A 20,245-nucleotide genomic window follows, 5' to 3' on the forward strand; every position below is an offset into this window, starting at 1 on the left:
ATTTGGGATACTCAATCTGTATTGCAGATACGTGTTGCTATCAAATTTTGTGTACAAGGTTTTGTGTGAATTTAAGTTTCTATTTCATTAGAGTATTTAGAAGTAGGATGGTTGAGGCATATATGATAGGTATCTATTTAACATTTTAATGGAACTGCCAGACTGTTTTCCACGATTCCTGTACCATTTCTGCATTCCCTCTAGCAACGTATGAAAACCTTCAGTTGCTCTACATGCGCACCGTTTTTCATGGTAGTTATTCTGCTAAGTCCATGGTTACATCTCAGTATGATTTTAGCTTGTGCTACTGGAATGATTATGATATCGGGCATCCTTACAAATATATGTCCGACAGATACGTATTTTATTTGTATCTGTTTAATGTCTGTTTAAATATTTTGTTCATTAAATTTTTTTTTCTTAATTTTGAGTTTTGAGAGTTTTTAGTATGTTCTGGTTACAAATATTTTCTGTCAGTATCTGGCTTGTCTTTTCTTCCAGTGTGTGCTCCACAGAGGAGAAATTTTAATTTTGGTGACATTTACTTACATTAGGTTGTATGATACATTTTTGGGTCAATATTTGCATATGGAGTGAGGAATGCGTGTCAGTTAATATTTTTGTGTGTGGATATTCAGTCGTTCCAGCATCATTTGGTGACGTGGTTATCCTTTTACCTTTATCATAAACGAATGGACTGTATTTCTAAACTCTATTTTGTTTCCTTGTTCTATATGTTTATTATTTTGTCAACACTAATTGTTTTGATTACTATAGTTTTTTGTATGTCTTAAAATTATTGTGTGATTCTTGCATATCCTCCAAAATAGGTTTTCATATTCTAGGTTTTTTTTTTTTAACCTTTCCATACAAATTTTAAACTTAGTTTATATCTGCAAAATATCCTGTTGGGGTTTTCACTGAAGCTGCATTAAGTCTACAGGTCAATGAATTGACGACTAACTTGAGTCTTACTGCATGAACATGGAATGTCTCTTCATTATTTATATATTTCAAGAGTTTTCTTTCATTACTCTTTTAGAGTTTATCATGTACAGATTCTCTAGATGTTTTGCTAGAGAGAAAGCTATACTTTGTTGCTATCATGGCTGGAGCTATTGAAAAGTGATACTTTAAAAATGATTTATTTTCCAATTGTTCATTATTGGTATATTGAAATATACCAGATCTTGCTAAACTCACTTGTAAGTTATAGAAGCTTTTTGGTAAATTCCTTGGGATTTTCTACAAAGACAATCATGTCATCTGCAAATGTTTCTTTCATTCAAATCTAAATGTCTTTTATTTATTTTTCTTCTCATACTGGAACAGCTTTCAGTAAAATACTGAATCATGGATGATGAAAGTGGACGTCCTTGTTTTCTTCCCAGTTTCTGGGGAAACACCTTGTCTTTCATCACTAAGCATGATGCTAGCTGTAGGGTTTTTTCCTAGTTGCCTTTTTTCAGACTGAGGAGGCCTCTTGTATTTCTAGGTTTCTGAGTGTGTTTTTTTTGTTTTTTTTTTTTAATCATGAATGGATGTTGAATTTTGTCAAATGCTTTTTGCTTAGTAATTGATATTGTTATTTTTCTTGTTTCATTGATTAATTATGATGAATTACACTGATTGTTTTTCAAATGTTGAATCAGCCTTTGATTCCTGGGATAAACCTCCCTTGGTCATAATGTTTTATTCTTTTAATATATTGCCGGATCAACATGCTTGTATTTTGTTGAGGAGTTTCTGCATCTGTGTTCCTAAGGTATATTGTCTATACCTCCTTGTCTCGTATAACGAAGTAACCTGGACCTTTTTGATGTCTGTAAATGCTTGTTTAATGATAGTTCCTTCAAATCGAGCTGTTCCAGTTCGGTTTACCTCTCCCACAATTTTGCTTTGTTTTTTGTTTTCATTCAATGGTATCTTAGTATGTTTGGGCTGGTATAACAAGGTACTGTAGACTGGGTAATTTATAAATAATGGAAATTTATTGCTCACTGTTCTGGAGGCTGGGAAGTCCAAGATCAAGGCACTAGCAGATTTGGTGTCTAGCGTGGGCCCATTTGTCATAGATAGTACCTTCTCGGTGTCCTTACGTGTTAGCAGGGGTAAATCACCTCACTCCTGGCCTCTTTTATATAACCTCATTAATCAGGTACTTCCCAAAGGCTCCACCTCTTAACACTATTATATTGGGGATCGTGTTTAACGTCTGAATGGGGGCAGGCGAGATCATTCAGGCCATAGCAGGTAAAATCAGAGAGTTTTTATCAGCTGAAATGTTTTCGATTCTCATTTTTTGTCATCTTTATATGAAATGGGTATTTATGGATACCTTTATATGAAACTTGCCCCCTATGTTCTGTATTTTTTGAAATACCTTAAATTATCTTTGGTTAATGCGATATTCCATGTGGAAGAGATCAGAGGTTTCGTCTGTTTCTCAGCTCTTCCTTTCTTAGTTCTTTAGTTTTTTTCTTAGTTATCGATATTTATGTATCAAGAAAATCACCCCTTTATTCATAAAATGTGCTGCAAATATATTCTGTAGTTTGTATGGTTTCTTTCTTTATTTCTATGTAGCATTTGACTTTTTTTTGTATTTACATTTCTCATGCTTATTTTGTTCTTTCTAATAAATTATTTGTGAACATTTTCCCCAGTCTGAGATTGAAATATGTGTATACGTATGTGTATATGTTTGTATCCCTGCCTCCTGTGGCCTCCTCTAGATCTTTGAATCATTTTGTGTTTATTTTTTAAATCTTAGGTTTGTTTGGTGTTTATTTTGAAGTAGGACATGGGACAGGTTCCAACATGCATATGTGCTCAGTCTGTTAATTTATGTAGATTGGTATCTAGCGGACCTTTCTTGGTTTACATCACTTTTTGTTTCAGATTCAGACAGTCTGCCAGTTGATTTCTCCTGAGTTCTCTGGGGGCCTCTGACTGGCTTCCGCGCAGGTAGGCTGCCCTCCGTCTGGTGAAGGCGGTCACCTTGGAATCATCCTGGGATTCCCTTTGCTGCTTTCCCTTGTTCAGTATTCTCATCTTCCTTTTTAAATTTCCTCCTGGTGAGTGTTGAGGGTGTTCAGTGGAGTTGATGGTTTGATGCCTGATTTTGGAGAGACAATGAAAAGCCAGATCACGAAGGACCGCAGACACCATGATGAGTTTCAGCTTCTTTTCAATGGTTGTGTGACTATTGAGAATATTTTGCAGGTGAGTTGTATTTTCTCTTATAGAATGTTTCCTTGAAACAAGCTATGAATTTCAAAATCAAGAAATTGGCATTGATTCAGTGTTGTTAGCTCATCTGCAGACCTTATCCAGTTGTCCCAATAGTGTCCTTTATGGGAACAGAACTTCCAGATCTAGAATTGCGGTCAATTATCATGTCTTCTTAATCTCTTATAGTCTGGAAGTTTCTCAGTCTATAAATCCTGGAAGTTTGAATGGCTTTGGCATTATGTGTATGTATGTTGGGGATGGTGTTGATGTGGGAAACAGACGTGTGATTGTGGTCCTTAGGCCACAGAGGATAAATTAGAATCAGGAGTGGACTCTGGGGAAATGGATTTTCTACTGTCTATATACAGGAAAGGTAGGAAACAAATATTCTACTCAAGGATGACTCTGCATTCATCAGTTTTTTCACCTGAGATGAATAATTTGGCTTTGACAGTTTGGTTCAGGAACTAGGTAAGACCAATGCTTAGATATGTTTGTATCCTTAAGTAGCATAGAATTTACGTGGCATATACATGACTGTGTAAATTCTTCCTACCTGGAAACATAGCACCAAATAGAAAAGGATTGGAGTGTGGCAAAAAGAAAGAAAAAAAACGAGCTTCTTAAATCTGCCTTGGACACACAGTGTTACTGTTAGGTGCTGGTCTCTGTTAAGCTGTCTTGGGAACTTAGGTATTCCTGTTCTCTGTAGCCATCTTGCTGATATTATGATTCCATATTTCTGACTACTTACATTCAGTAACCATGTGTGTGCGTGTGTGTCTGTTTTCTGTTTACATATTGATAGAAATTATGTATAGTCTGTCTTTTAAAAGGGAAAGTAGCACCATTCCCTGTCAATACTTCTTCCTCTGTGTTGAATTATACCTTTAATTAAAGAGTGTTATAGGAGTATACGTTTCTTTGTGTCGTGTACTGAGTACTGTCTTTATTTTATGTCCGTTAAGCCCTCAGATGTGTAGACTAGAGATATGATCTCTCTAGATGCAGGTCTTCTCAGAGACTCCTATCTGCATGCAGTCGTGACTGACAGTTGTATTGTTTGCTGCCACATTTCCAGTTGTGTGACTGCGTAGCCAACAGGCAGCCTTTGTCATTCAGCTGGCCTGGATTTTATCCAGCTCTGAAGTTGGGTAAATGCTTAACTTTTCAGTATTCATTTTTCTCTTTAAAGTGGGGACAATATTGTCAAGTTTTTATGACTAACTTTCAGATTTAAATGAGATAATATTAAAATTTAATTATGGGATCTGGCACAAATTGAGAATGTGAAAATAGTAGTTGATATTATTTACTTCCTGCCATCTGCTTGATTGTTATAGTCTGTTCACTCTGAGAATTGAGACGGCCCTATTTTTTTTAATGTTATCTAAAAAAAAATTTTAAATGTCTTCCACAGGATTTTGTCTCCACAATTATCCATTTACTGGACAGCCCTTCAACATACATTAGAGCAAAAGCCTTCCTGGTTCTTCTGTATATTTTGATTTATAACCGTGAGATGTTGCTGCTCAGTTGCCAAGCAAGGTAAGATCTTCTCTGATGTTTTCATTAGTAACTTCAGTTTAGAGCCTGTTGTATTAGTAGTTGTAGGGTATTTCTTGGCCTCTGTGTATCTGGTATTGAATGTTTCTAAGGGCTTTTCCAGGGGTTTAATATTTCACTTGTAATCTGAGCGTGGAATACTGAGGACCAGGAGAGGACTCTGGAACCGTAGCAGGCTGGGAAACGTCTGGTGTGTGGCTCTTTGCCCCCACCCAAATCTCACCTTGAATTATAATCCCTGTAATCCCCATGTGTCAAGGGCGGGACTAAGTGGGGGTAATTGGATTATCCCGCATGCTGTTCTTGTGATGATGAGTGAGTCTCACCACATCTGATGGTTTTATAAGCGTCTGGCATTTCCCCTGCTGGCATGCACTTTATCCTACCGCCCTGTGAAGAAGGTGCCTGTTTCTCCTTTACCTTCTGCCATCATTGTAAGTTTCCTGAGGCCTCCCAAGCAATGTCAATCAATTAAACCTCTTTCCTTTATAAATTACCCAGTGTCAGATATTTCTTCACAGCAGTGTGAGAATGGGCCAATACAGCCCTAGATCTGAGAACAATCCAAGGCCGGGTGTTGAGATGGTTCTGGTTTGTACCGTTGGAGTCAATATTGGACCAGCGATTTGGTTGTAATTTTCTGTATTGTAAGATACTGGAATAAGCAGCTGAAAGCTCAGAAGGAGGAGCAGGGTAGGGGCAAGAGTTAATGGACTGGTCCTAGGAAGGCCAGGTGTTTCTCCTGGCTTGTAAGTCCTTCCTCTAAAAGGAGGAGCTGTTCTGGCTGCTCCTCAAGTTTGCTTCATGTTCTGATGCTTTCTGATTAACATCTTCTGAACCATCTGATCTGTGCTGTATTGCTGCCCAGAGGAGCCCTGAAAATTTAGTTTCATGTCTGTTTCTGGATCCAGGTTTTTACTTGTTCTAGAGTACTGAGCAGAGCCTGGTATTGCTGAGATTGATCTAGATTAGGGGTTGGCAAATTGTTTTCCTAGTAACAGTGAGAGAGTAGGCTTTGTGGATCAAGAGACAAAATTAGGGCCATTATATACCTACCTATATAACAAACAGCAAAACAAATTTCCGTGTGTATTTTTGGAGACAGGGTCTTGCTCTGTTGCCCAGGCTGGAGTGCAGTGGTGTAATCACGGCTCGCTGTAGCCTTGAGCCCTGCGCCAGGCTCAGGCGATGCTCTCACCTCAGCTTCCTGAGTAGCTGAGGCTACAGGTGCGTGCCATCACGCCCAGATAATTTTTACAATTTTTTGATAGAGACAGGGTCTCACTGTATTGTTCAGGCTGGTCTTGAACTCCTGGGCTTGAGTGATTTTCTTGCCTCAGCTTCCCAAAGTGCTAGGATTACAGGCATGAGCCACTATGCCCAGCCCACGTTTTTTATTGACATAAAAATATACCATTAATAATTGAATGAAATTTTTCTTTTGTAATACAGGGCTAGTAACGAGAAGAAGAGAATTCTTTTTTGTTTTCAGGGGAAGGAGGAGATAACATTTTGCTTAATTGGGGATCAAAGTTAGTGTCCTTATCATTAAATCAATTGCAAATGTTCTTCTCACTGCTGATTTTTAATGTGATTTAATGTCTTCACACAGATAGATACTGCCAGATAACAGTATCAACTCATGAACACAGGATTTTAAGTGAGCATATTTGTCACTGGGAAGGCATTTGCAGCATTCTGTAAGATGCTTGACTTTTGTGTTTCAGGATGTCATTACATGGTAGATGAATCACTTCCAGCTGAGGGTGTGGAATTTCCTAATAAACCTCCTTGTTTCTCGTCTTTTAGGGATCGCTTTTTCCTTATTTTAGGTCCGATGTCTTGAAGTGTGATGTTTCACAGATTTTGTCTATTGTTTGGTTGTTTTAGATGGGAGGACGAATCCTGTTTCTGTTAGTCCACTATGACCAGAAGTGGAAGTTGTTCTTGTCTATGTATTTTTAATGACCTCACCGCTGGCTTTGCCACCTCTGATCTGTCTTGGCGTTTAATCATCATTTTCACTGGAACAACTAACATAGTTTCTCCACAGTTTTACCATGCAGAGTTAGGGCAAGAAAAGAGAGAGAAAAAAAGGAGAAAATGAAACAATAAGAGAGAAAGAATAAGCAAAAAACGTTCTCAATGGATACTCTTACCTTATTTCTTGCTCTCACAGTCTGGTTTCCGTGTAGCAGCTAGAGTACCTACTTAGACACTGCGAATCAGCTTTTGTTCCTTCCCTGCTGGGACCCCTCCAGCAGCATCCAGTCACTCTGGAATAACACCCCCACCCTCCCTGCTGGGAGCCCTCCAGCAGCATCCACTCACTCTGGAATAACACCCCCACCCTCCCTGTTCAGACCCCTCCAGCAGCATCCAGTCACTCTGGAATAACACCCCCACCCTCTCTGTTCAGACCCCTCCAGCAGCATCCAGTCACTCTGGAATAACACCCTGCTCCTTCCCTGTTCAGACCCCTCCAGCAGCATCCAGTCACTCTGGAATAACACCCCGCTCCTCCACGTCCTCCCTGTCCTTCCTTTTCTAGTTCATGCCCAGTCTTCTCTGGGCACACTGCATTGCAGCCCATGGCTTGCCTGTTGCTCTGTGGACGCACTAAGCCTGTTTCACTCACCTCAGGGCTTCTCTCGGCTGCTGTTCCCTGCGCCTGTGATCTCTTCTTAGATGCTTGCATGGCTGGCTTCCTCAGATCATTCGAGTCTCCGTCTAAGGGTTACTTCTGAGAGCCACCCTGATGACTGTGTCTAAAATACCTACTACAACCTTAATTTCAGAAACTCTTTAACTGGAAGAAACTGAACCACGTACACCTTCAGAGCTTGGGTATGACCCATGTGGTCCTTCCTCCCTGGGAATTGCTGTGACTTGTCTCTGAAAAAATGTTTAGAAGCTGGAGCAGTGATGGGAACATAGTGGTCTGAAGGCATGCCCCTGACCCTGACCTCCATTCTTCTCACTCTCTGGAGCAACACAGCATGCAGGGTGAGTGTAGAGAGAGGGTCTGGCCAGTGACCGCAGCCTTGCAGGGGAGGTAAGATAGGCCCCGTTTTTCCTCCACTGTGTGGCGAACATGGTGCTCCTGTCCTTGGGCCCCTAAGCTCAGCATGAATAGTAGAACTTGGAGCTTCTGTAGGGTCTAAAGCAGATGCTTTCTGCATGTGGCGGTTTGGGCTTGCAGTCTTACTCCCAGGAGATCTCGAGCAGAACTGAAATGGTGGGCCGATCTGTCTCTGTCCATAAGGTTTTAGAAAGACCGCATCACCTTCCTGCCCTGGAAGAGAACAGCCTCTCCCTACCTGCTTCTTCGCCACACCTGTCCTGATTGGGTGCTGAACAGAGTAAGAACTCAGTAGGCAGAGATTTGTCCCAGCCAATTTAGGGAAACACAGTACTTGAAGGAGAAAGACGACCAGGCATTTCTCTTTCTTTTCTTTTCTTTCTTCTCTTTTCTTTTCTCTTTTGTTTTGTTTTCTTGTTTGAGACAGAGTCTCACTCTGTGGCCCAGGCTGGAATGCAGTGGCCTGATCTCGGCTCACTGCAACCTCCACCTCCCAGGTTCAAGTGATTGTCCTGTCTCAACTTCCCCAGTAGCTGGGACTACAGGTGTGCGCCACCACATCTGGCTAATTTTTGTATTTTGAGTAGAGACAGGGTTTCACCATGTTGGTCAGGCTGGTCTCCAACTCCTGACTCAAATGATCTGCCTACCTTGACCTTCCAAAGTGCTGGGATTACAGACGTGAGCTGCCACACCCAGCCAGACTGGGCATTTCTTAACGGAGCCAGAACTAATGGAAGACACAGAAAAGAATTTTAACATACATTGAAAACTCTATGGAGAAGACAGAGGTTTTTTTTTTTTTTTTTTTTTTAATTCTAAAACTGAAAGAGAATGGCCTCTGCCAAGGCTATAGGGATAGTAGTGGTGCTTTGAAATGCAGTTTGAAAGGGCACATTGGATGAATCAGAGCTGATGACAAAGACATGGAAACTTGAGAGGAAACACTAAGAAATACGGAGCGGAGGTCCAGCAGGCCAAGTGCCAAGTGCCAAGAATTTTAGGAGGAGTAAGGAACAGCTGGAGGAGGAATTCCAACAGAGGAGATCGTAGCGGTCAGCTTCTGGTGGAGCATGCTGTCTTCTGATACTGTGCTCAAAGGAGAATCAAAGAATTAAAAGGCACAAGACCACACGGACAGAAGCACAGGGAAAGTTGGCTGCAGCAGATGAATGTCGTTGCCTTGTCTGTATTTTGGGAGTTGAAAATCACCACAGACGCCACGATTCGAGGCAGTGCTTGTTTAGTAACCTGACAGTTTCCATGGCAGGAGTCTGGGCTTGGTGTAACTGGATCCTCTGCTCACATCTCACATACTTGATGTCAAGGTGTTGGCTGGTGCTGAGATTCTCAGTTGAGGCTCTGGGTCCTCTTCCAAGCTCACAGATTATTGGCAGAATTCATTTTCTTGCAGTCTGTGGACTGACATCCTCACTTTTTTGCTGGTGTTTGCCTGGAGTTCACGCTGAGCTCCAGGAATCCGTCCTATTCTTCCCTGACAGTTTACTGCATACCTGTTTATTTCTCTTGGTGGCAGCAGGAGTGCCTCTCATGCCCCGAGAAGCAGGGCCTCATCCTCTCATGCTTCAAACATCTTTCACTTCCCTCCTCCACCATCAGTCAGAGAAAATGAGTTTTAAATGTTCACTTGATTAGATTGGGCTCACTCAGATAATCTATGTGTGTTAAGATGAATGGAATTGGGACTTTAATGATGCCTTTGAACTCACTTCCTGAAACAGATGCTCCTTGATTTACAATGGGGTTGCATTCAGTAAACCCATCATAAGTAGAAAATGTCATGTCAAAAACGCATTTAATACATCTAAACTAATGAACGTCATAGCTTAACCCAGCCTACCTCAAATGCACTCAGAACACTTACATTAGCCTATGGTTGGGCAAAATCATCGAGCACAAAGTGGGATTACAGGTGCATGCTGCCATGCCCGGCTAATTTTTGTATTTTTAGTAGAGATGGGTTTCACCATGTTGGCCAGGCTGGTCTTGAACTCCTGATCTCCAGTGATCCACCTGCCTTGGCCTCCCAAAGTGCTGCGATTACAGGCATGAGCCACTGTGCCATGACCACAAAGCCTGTTTTATAATAAAGTGTTGAATACCTCATGTAATTTATTGAATACCACCCTAAAAGTGAAAAGCAGAATGGTTGTATGGGTATTCCAAGTATGGTTTCTACTGAATATTGCTTTTGCACCATTGCAAACTAAAATACCATAAAATTGCAAGTTGAATCATTGTGAGTCGGGGACCACCTGTTGTATGTAGATTGGTGTTTGACTGAGTACTGGGATGGTGGGGCTTGGCGGGCAGGGGCATCTTTAGCATTCTGCTAACCACCACAATCCCCAGAATGGAGGGCTGCACAGTTGTGGAAAGGCACAAGGAAGATGTCTGTATACAGCCATGGAGTCATCTACAAGATACTATTATCCTGATAAAAGTCAGGTGTAGAACAGTATTCATAGCATACTGTTAATACCTTTTGTCTAAGAAAGGGGGTGAAAACAGAGAAGATATGTACTTTTACTAATATTTTACAAAAGCCAGAATGGAAAGTTAAATAAATTAACAAGTGGTGATTTACAGGATTAGAAAGAGAGTGAGGAAGGTGCAGGGGCTGGAACGAGCTATGCTTCTCTGAATGTTCCCGCTTTATGGTCTAGACTTAAGAACCATGTAAATGTTTTATATAATGGTAAAAATGATAAAAATAAAGTGGTCTTTAAGAATTGAAAACGATCTGTGTGTCAAGTTTGTGGTAAGGTTCCCCAGAGAGGAGATATTTAAAGTCACTGCTTTTAAATCACAGTATTATGGCAGAATATTTCTGTTGGAATATATTTTAGTGACCAAAATCCCATTAAGAAACCTTAAACTGCATTCAGTGTTCTTGTTGTCAGTATATAAGTATTGCCATTTTGAAATTATATATATATATTTTAATATAAGTATTGCCATTTTGAAATTATATATTTTAATATAAGTATTGCCATTATGAAATTATATATATATATATATAGTGTGTGTGTGTGTATATATATATATGGTCTCTATGGTGTGTGTGTATATATATATGTTGCCTCTATATACATATGGCATATACATATGGTATATATACCATATGTATATACATACACATATACCATAGAGACCATATATATATACCATATGTATATAGAGACCATACACACACACACACATCATGGAGACCATATATGTATACCATATGTATATAGAGGCCACACACACACACACACACCATGGAGACCATATATGTATACCATATGTATATAGAGGCCACACACACACACACACACACCATGGAGACCATATATGTATACCATATGTATATAGAGGCCACACACACACACACACACACACACACCATGGTGATCATATATGTATACCATATGTATATAGAGGCCACACACACACATACACACACACACATCATCGAGACCATATATGCATACCATATGTATATAGAGGCCACACACACACATACACACACACACACATCATGGAGACCATATATGTATACCATATGTATATAGAGGCCACAGACACACACACACACACACACCATGGAGACCATATATGTATACCATATGTATATAGAGGCCACACACACACATACACACACACACATCATCGAGACCATATATGCATACCATATGTATATAGAGGCCACACACACACATACACACACACACACATCATGGAGACCATATATGTATACCATATGTATATAGAGGCCACATAAAACACACACACACCATGGAGACCATATATGTATACCATATGTATATAGAGGCCACACACACATACACACACACACACATCATGGAGACCATATATGTATACCATATGTATATAGAGGCCACACACACACATACACACACACACACACACCATGGAGACCATATATGTATACCATATGTATATAGAGGCCACACACACACACACACACACCATGGAGATCATATATGTATACCATATGTATATAGAGGCCACACACACATACACACACACACACACATCATGGAGACCATATATGTATACCATATGTATATAGAAGCCACACACACATACACACACACACACATCATGGAGACCATATATGTATACCATATGTATATAGAGGCCACACACACACATACACACACACACACACATCATCGAGACCATATATGCATACCATATGTATATAGAGGCCACACACACACATACACACACACACACATCATGGAGACCATATATGTATACCATATGTATATAGAGGCCATATACACACACACACAGACAGACACACACCATGGAGACCATATATGTATACCATATGTATATAGAGGCCATATACACACACACACAGACAGACACACACACCATGGAGACCATATATGTATACCATATGTATATAGAGGCCACACACGCAGACACACACACAGAGACCATATATGTATACCATATGTATATAGAGGCCACACACACACATACACACACACACACACATCATGGAGACCATATATGTATACCATATGTATATAGAGGCCATATACACACACACACAGACACACACACCATGGAGATCATATATGTATACCATATGTATATAGAGGCCACACACACACACACACCATGGAGACCATATATGTATACCATATGTATATAGAGGCCACACACACACACACATCATGGAGACCATATATGTATACCATATGTATATAGAGGCCACACACATACATACACACACACACACATCATGGAGACCATATATGCATACCATATGTATATAGAGGCCACACACACACATACACACACACCATGGAGACCATATATGCATATCATATGTATATAGAGGCCATATACACACACACACAGACAGACACACACACCATGGAGACCATATATGTATACCATATGTATATAGAGGCCACACACACACACACACACACACACACCATGGAGACCATATATGTATACCATATGTATATAGAGGCCACACACACACATACACACACACACACATCATGGAGACCATATATGTATACCGTAAGTATATAGAGGCCATATACACACACACACAGACAGACACACACACCATGGAGACCATATATGTATACCATATGTATATAGAGGCCATATTCACACACACAGACAGACACACACACCATGGAGACCATATATGTATACCATATGTATATAGAGGCCATATACACACACACAGACAGACACACACACCATGGAGACCATATATGTATACCATATGTATATAGAGGCCACACACACACATACACACACACACACATCATGGAGACCATATATGTATACCATATGTATATAGAGGCCATATACACACACACACAGACAGACACACACACCATGGAGACCATATATGTATACCATATGTATATAGAGGCCACACACACACACACAGACAGACACACACACGGAGACCATATATGTATACCATATTTATATAGAGGCCACACACACACATACACACACACACACATCATGGAGACCATATATGTATACCATATGTATATAGAGGCCATATACACACACACACAGACAGACACACACACCATGGAGACCATATATGTATACCATATGTATATAGAGGCCACACACACACACAGACAGACACACACACGGAGACCATATATGTATACCATATTTATATAGAGGCCACACACACACACACACACACATCATGGAGACCATATATGTATACCATATGTATATAGAGGCCATATACACACACACACAGACAGACACACACACCATGGAGATCATATATGTATACCATATGTATATAGAGGCCACACACACACATACACACACACACACATCATCGAGACCATATATGCATACCATATGTATATAGAGGCCACACACACACACACACACACATCATGGAGACCATATATGTATACCATATGTATATAGAGGCCATATACACACACACACAGACAGACACACCATGGAGACCATATATGTATACCATATGTATATAGAGGCCATATACACACATACACACACACACACATCATGGAGACCATATATGTATACCATATGTATATAGAGGCCATATACACACACACACAGACAGACACACACACCATGGAGACCATATATGTATACCATATGTATATAGAGGCCACACACACATACACACAGACACACACACGGAGACCATATATGTATACCATATGTATATAGAGGCCACACACACACATACACACACACATATCATGGAGACCATATATGTATACCATATGTATATAGAGGCCATATAAACACACAGACAGACAGACACACACACCATGGAGACCATATATGTATACCATATGTATATAGAGGCCACACACACACATACACACACCATGGAGACCATATATGTATACCATATGTATATAGAGGCCATATACACACACACACACACACACACCATGGAGACCATATATGTATGCCATATGTATATAGAGGCCACACACACATACACACAGACACACACACGGAGGCCATATATGTATACCATATGTATATAGAGGCCACACACACACACACATCATGGACACCATATATGTATACCATATGTATATAGAGGCCACACACACACACACACACATCATGGAGAGCATATATGTATACCATATGTATATAGAGGCCATATACACACACACACAGACAGACACACACACCATGGAGACCATATATGTATACCATATGTATATAGAAGCCACACACACATACACACAGACACACACACGGAGACCATATATGTATACCATATGTATATTGAGGCCACACACACACATACACACACACACACACACATCATGGAGACCATATATGTATACCATAAGTATATAGAGGCCATATACACACACACACAGACAGACACACACACCATGGAGACCATATATGTATACCATTTGGTATACATATATTTTTATACGCTTTACATTTAATTTTTTATGATTATATTCTTTACATTTAAGTTTGTGATCCATTTTGAGTTAATTTCCATATAAAGTATAAGGTTTAATTGGAGGTTTTCTTTTTGGTTTTGGTTTTTGCCTGTGATTATTTAATTGCTCTGGTGTTACTTGTTGAAAAGGCTATCTCTCCTGCATTGAATTGCTTTTGTACCTGTCAAAAATCATGTGGACGTATTTGTGTGGGCTACTTCTGGGTTCTCTAAACTTTTCCGTTGATCCATGTGTCTATCCCTTGATCAATACATTGTCTTGATTACTGTCATTAAGATTACCTGATCATAGTAAGGCTTAATATTGGGCAGAGTGATTCCTCTCCTTTTATTCTTCTTTGTCAAGATTGTTTTAGCTGTTCTGGCATCTCTATGCTTGTCCATATAAGTTTTGGAATGAGTTTGTTTATATTTGCCAAAACCTTGCTGGGGTTGCATTAAACTAATGTGTCAACACAGGGATAGTTGATACATTTACTTAGTCTGCTGGTCCTTGAACGTGGTGTCTCTCTCCATTTATCTAGTTTTTTTTTTAACCTCCTTTCATTAGCATTCTGTAATTTCATCATGGTTTGTTAAGTATATACCTAGTATTTCTTTTTGTGGGGGAGCAATTATAAATCGTATTGCATCATTAATTTCAGTTTCCACATTTAATTGATGTGATTTTTGTGTTTTTTTTGATTTTATCTTCTACAGCCTTACTAAACTCACTCATTTATCAGTTTTAGGTGGGGTTTTTTTTGTTTGTTTTTTGGTAAATTCCAGGAGATTTTCTACATAGCCAATCATGTCATCTGTAAATGTGGACAGGTTTATTATTTTCTCTCTTGCTTATGTGCCCTTTATTTATTTTTCTTGCCTTTGGTATCTAGAATTTCGAGTACTATGTTGAGTAAGAGTGGTGAGAGCAGATGTTCCTGCTTTGACCTTGTAGGGAAAGGATTTTTAGGCTTCCACTATTAGGTGTTAACTCCAGGTTTTTGTAGATGATTTTTATTGGTGGAGGACAGTCACTCTCATTCCTATTCTCTAGTCCCAATTTTCTTAGAGTTTTTTTTCTCTCATCATGAATTGTTGTTGGATTTTGTCAAATGCTTTTTCTCTGTCAATTACTATGACGCTTTTAGCTGTTGCTATAATAAATGACATTAATTGGTTTTCAGATTCTACATCAGTTGCATACCTAGAGTAATCTCACATGGTCACAGTGTGTCAATTCTTTTATATTTTGCTGGATTTGATTTGCTAATATTTTGCTGAGGATTTTTACCTTTCAGTTCGTGAGAGATACTCAGCTGTAGTTTGCTTTCTCTTAGTATTAATATAATACTAGCCTTATAAAATGAATTGTGATGTATGCCCTCTGTTTCTGTTTTCTGGAACAGACTATAAAATTTGTCAATCTTTTTGGCTGAGCACAGTGGCTCTTGCCTTTAATCCTAGCACTTTGGAAGGCCGAGGCCGTTGGATCGAGAGGTCAGGAGATCGAGACTATCTTGGGCTAATATGGCTAAACATCATCTCTACTAAAAATACAAAAATTAGCCAGGTGTGGTGGCACGTGCTTGTAATCCCAGCTACTTGGGAGGCTGAGGAAGAAGGCAGACCAGAGGCAGAGGTTGCAGTGAGCCAAGATCGCGCCCCTGTACTCCAGCCTGGGCGACAGAGCGAGACTCTGTCTCAAAAAAAATTCCTAATTTTTCTTTAAATGTTTTGTAGAATTCTCTAGTGAGGATTCTTGGGAGGCTGATGCAGGAGAATTGCTTGAATCTGGGAGGCGGAGGTTGCAGTGAGCCAAGATTGTGCCACTGCACTTCAGCCTGGGCAACAGAGCAAGACTTCCTCTCAAAAAGAAAAAAAATTGTCTTAAGGATGTTCTCTTTGCATGCATTGAACATTTTATCAAATGGTGTTATATTCTTTGCTTTTAATCATCAATATGATTTAAGACATTTATTAGGAAGTAAATTAGACTGTTACATCTACTTCTCACTTACCCATTCTGATGTTCTTCTTTTTCATATTCTTAGCCTTCTATTATCCCTTCTTTAGGATTAGAGAACTTTCTTTAGACGTTTTTTAAGGGTAGGTTTGCTGTTGAAAAAAATGGTTAGTGTTTCTTTGAGAAATCTGATTCACCCATTATTCCTGAAGATTACTGCATTTAGTTGTGGTTGACGTTTTCTTGTTTTTTCTTTTTATTCTTTAAAATTTTTCTACTTTCTTCTGTCCCCTATGGTTTCATATCATGGTTTCAAATCTGTTATTTCAGTTAGTATTCCTTTATAAGTAGTGTGTTATTTCTGTGTTTTGAAGGTATTTTCTTTGCTTTTAGGATTTAGAAGTTTAATTATATCTTTGGTGTGGATTCTTTGGTTTTATCCTATTTGGAGTTTGATCAGTTTCTTGAATCTATAGCTTTATGTCTTCTGTTGGATTTGGAAATTTTTGGGGCGTGATTTCTTTGAAAACTTGTTCAGTTCCATTTTCTCTCTTTTTTTGGGACTCTGATGATATGAATGTAAGGTATTTTGTTATTCTCTTACTGATCACTGAGACTCTATTTTTTCTTTTGTCTATATTTTCTCTGCTTTTCGGATTTCGTAAGTTTCATTTATTTGTGCTTACGACTACTGATTCTGTTACCCGTCATCTGCACTCTACTATGGAGCTTATCCAGTGAGGTTTTTATTTCAGTTATTGCATTTTTTCAGTTCTATATTGTACATTGGTTCCTTTTTTATAACCTTTTTCCTCATCTGAGATTTTAAACAATTTCATTAGTTTTTAAGAGAATTTGTAACACTTTTGGAAACATTTTTGTGATAGCTGCTTTGAAATCTTTGTTAGATCGTTCTAGCATCTGATTCATACTAGTATAGTATGTGTTGATGGTCTTTTTTGATTCATGCGATTTTCTAGGTTCTCGTTTTGATGAGTGACATTTTGCCTAGGTCTTGAGTCCTCATCTTGCTCTGTGTCGTTACGTCTTATTGTTGATGAGTGAGGGTTTTGTTGCTGGTTGCTGGACCTCACTGACACCAGCTTTGTAGGGGAATCAGATCATTGCCTGCTTCTGCTGTTTGGAATGGGAGGTAGCTCCCCACTCAGACACCTTAATACTGTCACAGCAGGGAAATTAAAGAATGGGCTGCTTCTGTTGGGTGGGGAATGGAGGGGTCAGCCCTCGCTGTGTGTTACAGACACTACCCCTGCCAGGGGAGTTGGGTAACTGCTGACTGCTTCTGCTTGGCAGGTGATGGAATATTAGCTTTGCCCATACTGCGCAGCTGGGGAATGGAGTGGGCCACATGTGTCCCTGGGGGTGGGTTAAGGTAGAAGATCAAATTCCCACGGTCCCACTAAAACTATGGAGGACTGGGAAGGAAAGGATTGCATGCGATTTTCTGTTGCCAGAGTAAGGCAGGTATTGCCAGAAAGAATTCCTGTTGCTAGGCCATCTTTTCATTGGTCCTTTGGCCAGGGAAAGCAGGCATTTCTTAGAGTTTTGTTGAGAGGCAGCTCTGCGTTGGAGGCTTGTGTAGCACCCTGCTGGGGTATAGGAGAGGCAATAAGAAAGTCGGCAGACCCACTGCTGTGTCATTCCTCAGGTCCTCCGTGCCGCAGCCAGGCCACCTTCTTCTGCCTTTCAGAGTCTTCCTGTGCTTATGTTGATCCTTCTCCATTTTGGCAGAACTGGAAATCCACAGTCACTTTTAGAGTTGGTGGTATAGTAGTTAGCTGGCCTGCTTTTCACATTGGCTTTTGAATACTGCTTGAGGAAATGCCACCTTTTAAAAAAATGATATAGTGATTTGGAAAAAATCTATGACTATTAAAAATACACATTGCTTTGGTTTTAACAGGCTTGCGTCTGATTTAGCCACTAGAGATAAAAGTATGAATTGTTCAGGATGTGTGCTTGAGTATTGTTCAGTATGTATGTATTCAGTGCAGCATTATTTCTAGGTGGTGAATAACTAGAAATATAGTTAATATCCATTGGTATTGAAAGGCTTCAATAAATAATGGTATAGCTGTGATATAAATGATGTATTTAATTAACCTGGAAGAATGTTCACTGTATATAGATAAGTGAAAAAAAGGCAAGGGCAGAGTTATATATTAATTATGAAGTTATTTTAATAAAGCAAAAATGGCAAAACTTCTATTTGCATGTGTTTGTGTACAGTTTCATTAAAAAAAAAGGTCATGGAAGAATAATACCAAATTGGTTATCTCAGGAGGATGTGATAGGGTGATCATTTATCTTCACTCATTTGTATTTTTAGGCTGTTATAATAAGCATGTTTCACTCCTATAATTTTATATATAAATATGTATGCATATATGCATATGTATATGTATATATAAAATGAAAAACAAACTGAAGGAAATGTTAGCACTGGGTGCCAGTTAGTTTTGAAGGACTAAGGGGATCCTTGAGGCCATAAAAGTTCACTTAGATTAAATTTAGTCGTATAAATTATTGTCAGAACTGAATAGCAGCCGGTGCAGACTATGAAAAATAGTAGTCGTTCCTCTGTGCTTTGCAGCCCAGGTATTATATTCATGTGAGTATAAAATGCAAGGTTCAATATAAAGGCATGCAAAAGAGAGCCAGCCTTCAGGCTAGAGAGTCGTTAAAATTCTCTGTGATGAGCTTATTCGGGAACTTGTTCTCCCTTCCTTACTTGTCCCTTGAAACTGCACTAGCTGCTGAGTCCTGAACAAATCACAGAGCTGCCCATCTGCCTGAGAACGGAAGCCTCACATCAGTAGCCCAGGATGACCTATGCTCCATTATGCAAGTATGTTTTTCTGCATACCATCCTCACCATTGGCCTTTTATGGATTACATATCAGCACATTTTCTATGATGTCAGCTCCGAAATCTGTCTGGCATGAGACAGGTAGTGAAATTGAGCTGTCAGGATCAGATAAAAATGATACAATGGCTCACAGATATCCACCTATTTCTCCAAATGGCTTCATACTCGTGTTACTGTGACAGGCGATAAAATAGGGCCTTATGCATCTCTCAAAATGATAATCCTTTTAGAGGATGAATCATCTTGTAAGTTGATTGTATAGGTTTGCCAGGAGCCTGAAATGTCAGTGGCTCCTGATGGATCAGGTTTTCCTGGAGATTTTTTTTCCTTTCCCATAATATTGCTAATAATGTAGTAATCAGTTAAATAAACAAAACTGCTTTGATTTTAAAATTAATATCTTTTAAAAAGAAATATTTGCTCTGGATAATTGGTTAGTGTGGGGAAAAATTATTTTCTCTGCTTATACCATACCCAAGTCAATTCCAGATGGATTGAAGAATTATG

At 39.4% G+C, this 20,245-nt stretch overlaps 1 protein-coding gene across 1 annotated transcript in view; it reads left to right on the forward strand.

The window, feature by feature from the left end:
* The window catches only part of ULK4 (unc-51 like kinase 4), a 660,641-nt gene that overhangs the window by 178,941 nt on the left and 461,455 nt on the right, over window positions 1–20,245 (forward strand). Inside the window, exon 22 of the mRNA XM_064360107.1 lies at window positions 4,655–4,782. Coding sequence (XP_064216177.1) covers window positions 4,655–4,782 — 128 coding nt within the window. The remainder of the gene's footprint in view (window positions 1–4,654; window positions 4,783–20,245) is intronic.

This window comes from Aotus nancymaae, unplaced genomic scaffold (assembly GCF_030222135.1).
Source record: "Aotus nancymaae isolate 86718 unplaced genomic scaffold, 86718_ANA_hifiasm-v0.15.2.pri h1tg000038l, whole genome shotgun sequence".
In the NCBI taxonomy this organism is placed as follows: domain Eukaryota; kingdom Metazoa; phylum Chordata; class Mammalia; order Primates; family Aotidae; genus Aotus; species Aotus nancymaae.